The sequence below is a fragment of the Ovis aries genome, chromosome 3, assembly GCF_016772045.2.
Source record: "Ovis aries strain OAR_USU_Benz2616 breed Rambouillet chromosome 3, ARS-UI_Ramb_v3.0, whole genome shotgun sequence".
Classification (NCBI taxonomy): Eukaryota; Metazoa; Chordata; class Mammalia; order Artiodactyla; family Bovidae; genus Ovis; species Ovis aries.
The window spans coordinates 219,537,573-219,549,914 of record NC_056056.1 but is presented as its reverse complement, the minus strand read 5'-3'; the positions used below and the strand labels follow the sequence as shown (position 1 = coordinate 219,549,914).

General features: G+C 54.7%; 1 protein-coding gene across 3 annotated transcripts in view; it reads left to right on the top strand.

The window, feature by feature from the left end:
* Positions 1–7,713, top strand: part of ARFGAP3 (ADP ribosylation factor GTPase activating protein 3) — a 52,008-nt gene extending 44,295 nt beyond the window's left edge. Inside the window, exons 14-16 of one of the 3 annotated variants that reach the window (XM_004007030.5) lie at positions 632–722; positions 5,329–5,450; positions 6,641–7,713. In XM_004007030.5, the coding sequence (XP_004007079.2) occupies positions 632–722; positions 5,329–5,450; positions 6,641–6,658 (231 nt within the window). In that variant the 3' untranslated portion in view covers positions 6,659–7,713. Of the gene's footprint in view, positions 1–631 lie in introns of all 3 variants that reach the window. The other 2 variants (XM_060414283.1, XM_060414284.1) reach the window with 2 other exon arrangements.
* Positions 7,714–12,342: the final 4,629 nt, after the last annotated feature.

Genomic DNA, 12,342 nt, shown 5'->3' with positions numbered 1-12,342 from the left:
ATGAAGTACATAGCTGTTTCTTGAAGGTAGGTATATTTATTTTCAGAAGAGAGATTGTTGCCTCTTTTCTCAGAGATGTTAATGAGCTTATCTCAGTGGAGTCTGGCTAAACAGTAAGACTCAAATGGAAACGGGGAACCTGAAAGGTCCCTTCTCCTTGTGAAGTAGTTGTGTGCTTACGCGAAATTCTTAGCGATGCGGGTTATCACTAGGCTTCTTGCACAATGCAGAGAATTATTTCCTGAGGTGTACTGAGTTTATGTTGTAGCAGTAGAAATTCCACCAGCGTTCTGAGAGTATTTAGACCTGCCACCTGGTTGTTCTCCACCCCCTAGACACGGCCTTGTCTTAAAGTGGACAGCACTCAAGTTCAGTTTGCAAATAACAGAAGGCCTTCGAGAGAGAGGCTCGTGGAGCGGCCTTTCCTGGCAGCTGGGTGGCGGCAGCACCGCGACAGAGCCGTCACTGCCACCCTCCCTCTGGGCTCCCCCCACTGACTGACCTTTGGGCGTTGATCTGTCTGCTTGTGACTGCGGAACCCGAGCGCCGTGATAGCTCCTCAGTGTTCCTTTCTGCAGAATTGCTCATGATTTTGGAGCCTGATTTTCCTTTTCTTGCTGCTCTCCTGTAGTACGAAGCCAGGGCTCGGCTGGAGAGGCTTTCGGCAAGTTCTTCCATCAGCTCAGCTGACCTGTTCGATGAGCAGAGGAAGCAGACGGCAGGTAACAGGCCGGGCAGGCGGGTGGGCGACGAGGCTAGTCCCCACCGCCCCTCCGTCTTCTCTGCGCAGGACTTCTCACCTTTCCAAGACTGTTGGCAGCCGGTGTTCGACGCTGCCAGGGCTTCCCAGGGGGCGCAGTTGAGAACCTGCCTGCCGATGTAGGAGATGCAAGAGATGTCATGGGTTCGATCCCTGGGTCAGGAAAATCCCCTGGAGTGGGTCCAATCCACTCCAGTATTCTCGCCCGGGAAATCTCATGGACAGAGGAGCCTGGCAGGCTGCGGGAGTCGCAGGGAGTCAGACGCGACTGAGGGACGGAGCACACACACGCACGTGGCCCCTGTAAGTCAGGCAGAGCGGAAGTTATTGTTCCAGGCAACCTCCCCAAAGTTACCTGCAGTTTCAGAAAGTTGTCTTCCTGAAGTGTTGTCATTGCAGCAGGGGGTGTGGGGGGATGGGTGGGTTTCCTAGCATAGTGTGAACATGAGATCTAATTTGTATGGTGTTACAGCCTTGGAGGGGACAGCCCTGGGCTCTTGTGTGACGTGACCCACTCCCTAACTGTAAATCCTGGAGTATCAGGTTGCCTTTGGCCTCAGTCTCCTCCTCTGTAAAGTGGGTGGGTAATACTCACCTCACAAGCATGTACTGGGGCATAAATGGGGCACTTTCTATCAAGTGCCCCCTGGGCACTGGGACAGATCTCAGTGGGATCCCCCTGGGATCTGGACATGGCAGGCCCCCAGGGTTCCCTCCCAGGCCCCAGGAGTAGGCAGGGCAGATGGAACAGGTGACTCCACCAGCCTCTGCCTTCCCTGGAGACAGATGGGGCTTTGGAACCAGGGAGGTGGAGAGGAGAGTCCAGACCCAGATGAGGAGATGTCTGGGTGCCCCAGGTAGTGAGCCTCAGCACACAGGCCCGACACGGACATTGAGAACCACGTGCCTCTGCTTGGGCCTCTGACTCTGAGGCCTGCTCTAGTCCCACTCAGTCAGGCCTTCGGGGCAGGGAAAGGGCCAGTGTCCCTCTTGAGTCACAGCCAACCTTCCAGGAGCAGGGTCCTCTGAGGTCCTTTCAGGAGCCCATTCGTCAGCAGGAACGCCCAGGGGAGGGGGCTCTCCGAGGCCTTCGGGGCCCAGCACTGCCTGCACCCTCGTTTCCAGCCCTGAAGGAGCTGGGAGAGGTCAGGGAGGGACCCACACGGGCGGCCCTGCAGCCACAGAGAAGCCCAGAGTAAAACAGCCTCAGCAGAGAAGGCCAGGGGGGAGACCCCAGTGCCTCAGGCCTTCTGTGATGGGGTTTAGGGGGGCGTCTCAAGAGCCACCGTGGCCCTCAGGGTGCAGCGGGCACTGCCAGGCTGCTGTGCTGTGGCGAGAGGGGAGAGAGAGGGTTCTAGCTGTCCCCCAAGTCCACCCCCCAAGCACCGACCCGGAGACAGGCAGAGCAGGACCGCCCTTTGGCCTCCAGCAGGAGAAGCTGTGTTCTCATCTGTGAACTTCCCATGTCCCAGCCTCTCTTCCGGGCAACTTCCTTGTGTGACCGCCCCACCTGCCACCCCCCTGCAGAGGGATGCTCGGCAGGCCTGTGGGTCAGGCCTGCCTCCTTGTGGGCGCCCTGGCACAGAGGCAGGGCAGCCAGAGAACCTATCAGGTTTGAAAAGCACCCCCAGCTGTATGTGTTTTTGTAATTGGAGTTACTGGAAGTCTCACCCTGAAACATTGTTTGTTAAGGAAAAAAAGCCTTCAGAGATCAAATGAGCAGCCTTTTCCAGTTGTTGAAGGCAGGCTGCGGCCAGCCTATGTTTACCTTCCTGTCCCCTTTCAGGGAACAAAGGTCTATTAATTTTCTTGGCCCTTGTGGGTCCAAGACAACTCTCGTCCTGAGGACTCGCAGTCACCATGGGGGTGCCCTGGTTATGCAAGGCTGCCCAGGGACCCCAGCCCCTCCCCAACGGCCAAGGGCCTACTCCCCTCTCCATTCCAGACCCCCAAGATGGTTCAGACCACGACTCCCCTCTCCTCTCTGCGTCTCTCATCAGATGCCTTTAATAACTGCTCTAAATGGGAGTGCATTGAACAACTCTCATTAAATATTTACCCCTTTATTTAGAGTGCATTTCAACAAAGAGCAAAAGCTGGTTTGAAGAGCGTGTTCTGTGTTCCTTAAATTAGACTGTTTCCCCATCTGTGAAGTATCGGCACACGGGGTGGATCACAGTCACCTTTATAATCTCTTCGGAGTTCAGGGGAAGACAGTTTCAGATTGGAAATGCCTCCTGGTGAAGCAAAAATACTTCCTGGGAGTATGGCTTAACCCTGGCGTTTTCAGGGGCGCCAGTCCCTTCCAGGATCTTGGGGGGGCTGGGTGGGGAACGCACATAACCAGCCGCCGCGATCACTCTAGAGCAGGGTCAGCCGGGCCTGCCGTCCCCGGGCACTGCCTCGGAGGTCGCCACTCAGTGCACCGATGACAGAGCAGAGGTAGCTTTGTGAGAGCAGCGCTGGAACAAAAGAAACTGCAAACCCAGCTTGGCCCTCTAGGGCGTTTCTTTCCAGAACTGACTGCGATCATCTGAGTCTGAACAGGGCCCCCGTGGGACTGCCAGAGCACTGCGGACGCCTGTGTCTGGGCTCCGTGTGCACTTGCCCGGCGTCACGGGGGGACCCTCGGCGTGTTTGTTGTTTCCCTGGATCTTGAGGCCCCTCAGCCACCCTCCCCTGTCCTGGCTCTCGCTCTCTGAGCCCAGGAACCTGGCCTCTTGGGGTTTGCCAGCCTCCAAAGCACGGACCTCAGTCAGCCATCAGGTGGTTTTGCTTGGTGACTTGCTTGTCACACGTCACAGTTGTGTGGTGGGGTCACCGGCCAGTTCAGCTGCACAAACTGGAGTTGCACCAGCCTGAGCGAAGGGAAGTCCGTGCACCCAAGGGGCTCTGGTTCCAGCTTAAACGGCCCACCTCAGCCTTGCCCTCCCCTTTAAACGCTGCTGAGTTGAAAACTTCTAAGTGGAGGCGCTGGTGCCGAGGTCACCTCCGCTGACCTCTGGGTGTCACGGAGCAGCTATGACTCGGGCCCTTTGCGCTCCAGGTCTCGCATGATCTCTTTGTTTCTCCTAAGACTCATCCCACAGGCTGGCAGCCCTACCGCGCTGGGCGGAACCCAAGGCCCGCCCCTGGGCTAGGCTGCCGCCCTGTCATCGGCAAGTGAAGTGAGCGCAAGTCGCTCAGTCATGTCCGGCTCTTTGTGACCCTGCGGACTATACAGTCCATGGAATTCTCCAGCCCAGAATGCTGGAGTGGCTAGCCTTTCCCTTCTCCAGGGGATCTTCCCAACCCAGGGGTTGTACCCAGGTCTCCCGCATTGCAGGCAGGTTCTTTACCAGCTGAGCCATATGGGAAGACATCAGCAAAGGGCCACCAACTTTTTAAAAATCACCTGGAGGCAGAGAGGGGGAGACGGCTGCCCCTGGGCCCCTACCCCAGTGGTCAGTGTGGGAACAGTGCTGTGGGAAACACAGGGTCTCTCCCAGTGGCCCCTGTGCTGGAAGGTGAACATGTGTCTTCCGTTTTGTTCCTGGCAAGAGACCTGGCTTCTACTGCTTAAGGGGCGGGTGGGTGTAGATGGGTCTCATGTGGCGCCAAGGGCAGCTGGGCTGGCTCCCTGGGGGACCCCAGGTTTGGGGTCACTCAGTCTCTGAGCCCCTCCAGCGCCCGATCACAAGTGAGTGGCAAGAGCATGCCACCAAAGCCTACCTGTTGGCTCGGAGACCCCTGACGGCTGATGACTCGGACACGCCCCACATGTGCATGTCTGTGCTGGGGCGAGCCAGAACCTAGGCAGCAGAGAGACCCAGCTGACCCGGGCCTCGGTGAAGGTGAGGGTCAGCCTCTGCCTGGGAGCTGGCCATCAGGAGCCTGGCCCATCTGGCCACCTCCCCGGGTGAGCCTCCTTTTGTTGCTCTGAGACAGGCTTCCTCCTGCTCCTTGAGGGGTGGGTGGGAGGGGTGCAGCCCTGGCCACAGACAGAGCAGCTCTCTGTCCCACCAGGAACCCCAGAGCAAGCAGACGGTCCCCTCCCTTGAGTAGATGGGAATCCCTCTGATTGGCCAGGTCTGGGTCACGTGTCCACACATGGTTTCGGGGGGAGGGGCGGGGATCAGGGGAGAGACCTCCCAAAGAAGGGAGGAGGGCTTTCACTAGAAGGGGGAACTGATGCTGAGCCCGAAAAACCTACTGATGTCCGCCCATCTGCCATGTACTGAGTTCTTACCTGTCAGGTCTTGTGTTAACTGCCTGGAGGAAACGGGGGCCCAGAGAGGGTAAGCAATCTCTCCAAAGACACACAGCTTGGAAGTCTCAGTGCCAGTATTTGAGCCCCGATGGTCCTGAGACCTAATGCCACATCCTGTCTCACTGTGGGGTCTTGCAGCTGGTTCATGGTGGGGCTGGCACTGAAACCCACCCCCGGGTCCTGTCCCTTAACCACAGCTGCTGCCCATGGGCATTGGAGGGGGGGGTGCATCCCCCAAGCTCTCCAGTCCCTGGATGCTGGCTGCGCCGTTGCTACGGTGGAGTGACGAGTGACAAGCCAGCATCTGCTTTGTGTGCAGGAAGCTACAACCTCACCAGCGTGCTGCCTACAGCTCCCGACATGGCCCAGTTCAAGCAGGGAGTGAGGTCAGTTGCCGGAAAGCTCTCCGTCTTTGCTAACGGAGTCATGACTTCCATTCAGGTCAGTGAGATGGGGATGATGGTAACTGAGTTTGATGGTGGGTTTGTAGTTTTGAAAATGAGATTTGGACCACTCTTTAATTGCCAGAGAATTAGATTTTATATTCTCGATTTATGTGTTTGCTACAGTGTAACCCAGGACATCATGAAAACCAGAACTTATAATTTCATATTTGTTTAAATTTTCTAGTTTATGACTCCAGAGGAGTTGTTACAGGAATTGTCATGATCATTACTACTTTTCTCTTATGTTAAAAAACAAAAATATTAAGAACAAAGTTAAAAATGGCCCATAACCCCACCTCCCAAGGAAAACGTTCATTAATATTTTGGTTTATTCTAATTGTAGATTTCTGTGCATACCTGTTTAAAAATGTTAAAGGATTATATTGTATGTGTGATTTTATATCCTCTTTTTCTTCCTGATGTTTTGTTATGAGCATTTCCATGTAATTCAAAATTCTTTGGAAGCTCTTCAGTACATTCTGTTGAGCAAAAATGTGTGTAATTTATTTAACTATTCCCCAAGTTGAGTATTTAGATTGTGTGAGGCGAGGGTGGAACGCACTTGTGTATAACGCTTTAAGGCCGGCTCTGATTATCTGAAGGCTATTCCGTGAACCTTCCTGCTTACATGAAGTTATCTTAGGATGCTTGTGAATGGGAAACGCAGCCACAGAGGGCAGGACCTGATAGACGTGAACTCTGATGCCTCTAAGTGGAGGTCTTCCAGGTTGGGGAGGCACCCCCGCTGTGGAGGCGTCCTCCGCCCTGGGCCAGCGGCTGTTGTCGGCCCAAGCTTTCTTTAGAATTCCCCAGAGCTCTTTCATGTCCCTTAGGTCAGCCGAGCCCACGTCAGTCCTCCCACAGAGGTGACCTCCCTCTTTGTAGGTGATCATCCCCATTTTGTAGATGGAGAAACAGAAGCACAGAGGTTAAGCTGCTCCTGGTGAGACCACTCAGCTGGCCCAGAATTTCGGGGTTCGGACTCCACGTGTGTTCCTCTGTCCCCCGTCATACCTGCCTCCCGGAGGGCTCACCGCGCCCCTCACGGCCCCTCCCGCCGCCCAGGGGCTCCGTTCCCGCTTCCTCAGCTGCGGGCTGCCGTCACTGAGGCATCTGTTTCGCTGATGCTGAGAAAGTGGAACCGATGCTGACCCTGGTGAACTCCCGTGTTGGTTCTCTCTGCAGGATCGCTACGGTTCTTAACACTGATGTTTTCGGTGTTTCCTGGAGACATTCCTCTTTTCGTGAACCAGTGACCACATCACGGGCTGCAGTGAAGACCAGCTGGCTTAGCGCAGATTGTTTTGCTACTTTTTCTCGTGGTATATATATGTATTCATGTCTGATCTTTAATATTTCTTTTTAGAAATTCTCATTTTTGATGTTGTAGAAGCTTCATTGTAATTTCAGTTTTGTGTTACTTCCGTCTGGCATATCCATGCACATCCCTGCTTTATTTCCTTGGACTCTTTGGTTCTAACAGCCGGAGGTCCGGAGTCAAGGGCTCCTCGGCCTCTCTTCACTGGGGGAGGGGAGGGTGTCTCAGAGCAGTGAGACTCATGGCTAAAGGCTGCCCGAATCAGCTGATATGAGAAGGGCCTGGAGAAACAAAACTTACAACACGTACTTCATTGAAAAGGGAACAAAGAATAAAAATAAAAGACCAAAAATAGCTGGTGTCTAATTTGATGGATTAATTCATCAATACTTCCACATCTTAAGGTAATTTCAAAATAATGTCTAAAGACATCTGTCCCTTGGAAATTGTTTGTTTTATATGATCTATAAATTAAAAAAATAATTTTCAGTGAGTGCTTTTAACAGCCCAAGCTTCTGCATTGCCAAGCAAATTAATCTTTTGACAAGGTGTCACTGTTTGAATTTATGAGAAATAGAAGATGAGAACTCCCTAAGTGCATTTATAAATCGATATGGTGTACAGAAGTAAAAAGTGAATAAGGTGAGAAGATACACCCACAGAAAATATTTCAGTTTATGGGGAAACAGTAGTTGTAATTGGATAGTTTTCTTAATATTTTTTATCTTAATCTTGGTTTTCAAAAAATGAAAGAATGTGTACAAATGAATGAAAAATAATTTGGCTGTGTTTTAGACAGCATTAGAATATATTGTTCAGCACAGTAAAATATATTCGAAATTTGATGAACCAGATATGTGGTTTCAACTGAGTATTTTGTGAATTTTTCTTAAAAGCTCAAATTTGTAGACTTCTGAATATAATAAACAGTTGCAGCAGATTGCGTTCCCTACTTTTTTCTTTATGAAAGTTTTGTGATGAGTCTAGAGTTAGGGCTCGTGGTATAGCATTAGTGTGCATTTGATTAGGATGTAATTCCAGATGGATCTGTTTTTCTGTGTGGGTCTGGGGCTTCCCTGGTGGCTCAGATGGTATAGAATCTGCCTGCAATGTGGGAGACCTGGGTTCGATCCCTGGGTTGGGAAGATCCCCTGGAGAAGGGAATGACTACCCACTCCAGTAGTCTGGCCTGAAGATTTCCATAGACAGAGGAGCCTGGTGGGCTACAGTCCATGGGGTCGCAAAGAGTCGGACACGACTGAGCGGCTTTCACTTCCTTGACTTTCTTGACTTGACTGGGGCCCAAGGTGTGCCTTCCCTGCACTGGGGTGTTGCCCAGAGTGCAGGAGCAAGGCAGGAGCCGTTGTTGAAAGCGAGGGTGTGCAGAGTGGCGCTTTCAAGCCCAAGGCGCCGCCCTAACCCAGTGCCACAGCCAGGGCGGCTGAAACAACAGAGTGTGCTTTCTCACGCTCCTGAAAGCAAGACGTGCAGGATCAAGGTGGCATCGTGGGTGGGCTTGTAGACGGCTGCCCCCACCCCCGCTCTGCTGTCTCTATGGGATCTGGGCCCCTTTAAGCTTAATTGCCTCCTTAAAGGCCCCACCTCCAAATGCAGTCGTGTTAAACTCTAGGGAGACACAGTTCAGTCCTTAACAGTTCATGAGATGCTCCCACACTGGGTGAACCCTCTCCAGGCCAGGGCCAGGGCTCAAACCACCTCCAGAAGACCCTCCAAGCAGGTTATGGTCCCATTTTACAGAGGAGGCGAATGAGACTTAGCAGAAGGGCCTCCCTCGACTCTGGCCCTGCTTCTCCCTGTCACTGAATCTCTGCACGTGGAAGGGCCTGGGACTGCAGGGCCAGGCTGGAGGAGCCCCATCTGGTGGGCTCACCCCACCCCACCCCAGCATGTGTGTGTGTCTGTGGGTGTGTGCGTCTGTGTGTGTGTGCGCGAGAGACAGACTTTAATTTGTGTTCCTGGTCCACTTACCCTTGAGACTTGGTGTTTTGTTTTGGAAATCAGTTTGCATGAGTGCTTCAAATAGTAAAGATGTGAGTTAATAATTGTTCTAACAAATCACATGTGGGATCTATTGATTAAAAAAAAATGGTGCTATGACGACCCAGGGACCTGGAGGAAACTGGCCAAGACCGGTCTGGAGGGTTAAGCAGTGGGGCTTTGGAAAAAGTGTTTATTATGCTTTCTTTCGCTCCTGAGAGCAAAGCCGGTGAGGACCAGGTATTTCTGTGAAACTGGGAAAGCAAAGGAAGGAGTGTGGGGAGGGGAAGTGGGGAGTGTTTTACCAGAACAAGTTCCCTTTGAAAATGCAGTACTTTTTGATCACCTCGAGAGCTATTGGGAATATAGGTAAATGGATGTAGACAATGAGGCCACGGGGCTAGGGGGCGGGGGGTGCTGGGTGATGCTGGGGGCCGAGCAGAGCCGACCTGAAGGCCTTAGATAGATGCCAGGACTTGGGCTGAAACCTGCCCCCCACAACTTGCATGCGGGCAGTTTGAGGGTCTAGGACGCCTGTGTCCTTCTCACCTCTGGATGCTCAGCCTGAATACCTAGTGCAAATATGACCCTCCCCCGACATCCTGGGGCAGCACCTCGGGATCCTGGGGTCTCCTTGCTGGCCCCTTCCATCTGTCAGTGCCTCTGCCTGGACCTCCACTCTGCAGGATACTTCTCTGACCTGGGTGGGCCTCCTGGGTGCTGGCCAGGGAGCCCCTCACTCCCACCTCCCGCCCACCCCCCTCAGGTCACTTCCCTTCTCAATGACCCTGACCTCCCTTCTAAAAATTGCAGGGACTTCCCTGGTGGTCCGATGGCTAAGACTGCAGTCCCAATGCAGGGGACCCGGGTTGGATCCCTGGTCGGGGAACTAGATCCCGTGTGCCACCACAGACTGAAGATCTTGTGTGCCACAGCCAAGACTGGGTGCAGCCAAATAAATGTTTTTTTTTAAATAAAAATAGAACTTGCAGCCCACCGCCAGGTGCTTCTGTGCCCCAGTCCTGCGCTCCTTTTGCTTTTCCCCAGGGTCCTGCCCGAGGCCCCACCCAGCTCCTGCTTCAGTGTGTTCTCCTGTCATCCCACAGGTGCTTCTGTGCTCAGGATGTAGGGTCACTGACCTCCCTCCCAGACCTGAAAACCGCCCTGCTCTCCTGGTGGTGCAGCTCAGACACCCTTGTTTGCACTGAGTCATGTGATCCATTTACAAAGGCACCTGTGCTTTCTCCCGTCCCCTCCATCCCAGGCCCGTTTTCCTCTATTTGTAGTTCTTATCATCTGCTTGCCAGGTCCTTTGTTTCACGAAAACAAGAGCGCAGTGACGAGAACGCCAGCTGTGGGCCTGGCACAGACAGATGGATGGACAGACAGAAGGAGACACCAGGGTCCCTCTTCGCAGGTCCCTCTCCAGGAACTGGGGCGTCAGGTCCTGGTCCCTCTCCAGGAACCGAGGTGTGGGGTCCTGGAGCCCTTCTGCCTGCTGAGTGTCCCAGCTTCACCCTGAGGCTCTGGTGCCCCCTCCCTGCACCTGGTCACCCCCTCCTACTCCATCCCACCCTGCTGCATGCCCCAGACTTGACCTTGGACCCCTGAGCCCCCAGCGCCTCTCTCACAGCCTCTGATTGTCCTACCTGCTGGTGAGCTGTGCCCGTGTCTCACCACACACCTCGGGTGCGGGCGCTGGCCTCCCTAGGAGCTGTACCCCGGGCAGGTGCGGGTGGCCTGGAAAGGCCTGGAAGAGAGACAGAGCTAGGGCCTGCAAGGGGCCCTGAGTCCAGGACTCAGAGGAGCAGAAAGGAGCTGTGGAAGGCATGGACTTGGAGGACAGGAGCCCCTCTGCATGAGGGGGCAGCTGGAGGAGGGGTCCCCAGGCTTCAGAGTCCCCCTGGCTGGAGACAGCAGCCGTGTGTGGGGCTCAGGCACCCGGTCATCACTGCTGGGCATTCGAGTCCAGCTCTGGAGGTTCCTGTGAAATATCCAGGACCCCTTTCCCTCAAACAGATCCCCCCAAGACCCCACACATGCAGGCAGCCTCCTCCCTGGCCTCCCCACCTCACCCCCTCCTGGTCCTCCAAGGACCACCGGGGCCTTGGGGACAGCGGCACCTGCCAGGCCCCTGCCCAGTGACTCAGGCCACCCCGTGGCCCCCACCTTCTGCATGCGAAGAGCCTGTGGGCCTGCAGAGGCTTCTTCCTGGGTGTTCCCCCCAACATGGCCTCCCACCCTGAGGCCCCGCTGTCTCCAGTTTCAGGGGGATGCTGCAGCCCGGGATCCCTCCTGTGCAGCCACCACACGCAGAGGGGTTCCTGTCCGCCCAGCCCCCAGCCTCCACAGCTGCTTTCTGCTCCTCTGAGTCCTGGACGCAGAGTGGCCCACAGACCCCACAGGTCTCCTCCCCGTCAGCCCCTTGCGGGCCCCAGGGCTTCCAGGCTCGTCTCTCCGGGTCTTTCCCCAGCGGTCGCTTCTGCCAGGAAGGAGCCCTCACGGGTGTTGGTTGAGAGCTAGTTCAGGGCTACGAGGGGCGATGACAGTCTCACGGCGTCGTCGTGCAAGTGGGGAGAGGAGGGGGCTTCCCTGGTGGCCCAGTGGCTAAGACTGCGCGCTCCCAGTGCAGGAGGCCTGGCTTTAATCCCTGCCCCAGGAACTTAAATCCCACACACTGCAACTAAAGATCCAGGGCAGACAAATAATGTTGTTTTTTGTTTTTTGTTTTAAATTTTAAGTAAAAGAGCAAATCATCTCACAGGGGATGAAGGGAACCGTGGGAAGGGCAGGAGATGCCTAGTGGGGCCCCCGGCACACCAGAGGCCTGGGGCTTGGGCCTTCGGGTGAGGCAGGGCGAGGCCCCCTGCAGGAAGGCTTTCACAGAGAGAACACAGAGGCAGGCAGTGTCAGCTCACACAGGTAAACGGAGGGGCGCCAGCCTGGGGCCCCACGTTCGGGGCGGCCTCGCTGTAGGGGTCTCGCTGAAGCACCTGCCTGTACTCTCAACACGCCCCCGTACAACCATCCTCCAGCAGGCCCCCTGCGGCTGTCCTGTCCCCGTCCCAGCCTCTGTCCCGCTCGTCTCAGGCTCCAGAGGGGAGGCCGTGAGAAGCCCAACCTGGCTTCAGTGTAGTCAGTGTAGGGGAAGAACAATTCTTTTTCCTTTTACCCTCCTAGGTTCGCTGGCCTGGGCCCTGTAAAATTAGACTGACTAAAGGCAGGTTAACATGAGAAAGACAAACACAAGAGTGTTGACATGTACCTTGCGCACACACGTGGGAGCCGGCGTGGTTAGAACCAGGGCTTCTATAGCAGCTTAACAAAAGAACACTAAATCCTCAGAGAAGTGACAAGACAAAGGAAGGGGAGGGCTTCCCTGGTGGTCCAGCGGTTTCAAATCCACCCACCAGTGCGAGGGACACGGGTTCGATCCCTGGTAGTGGAAGATGCCTCATGCCTTGGGGCAACTAAGCCCGTTTGCCGCAACTATGGAGCTTATGTGCTAGAGCCTGGGAACGACTCCTGAGTCTGCACGCCACAGCGCCTGAAGCCTGCGTGCCCTTTCATG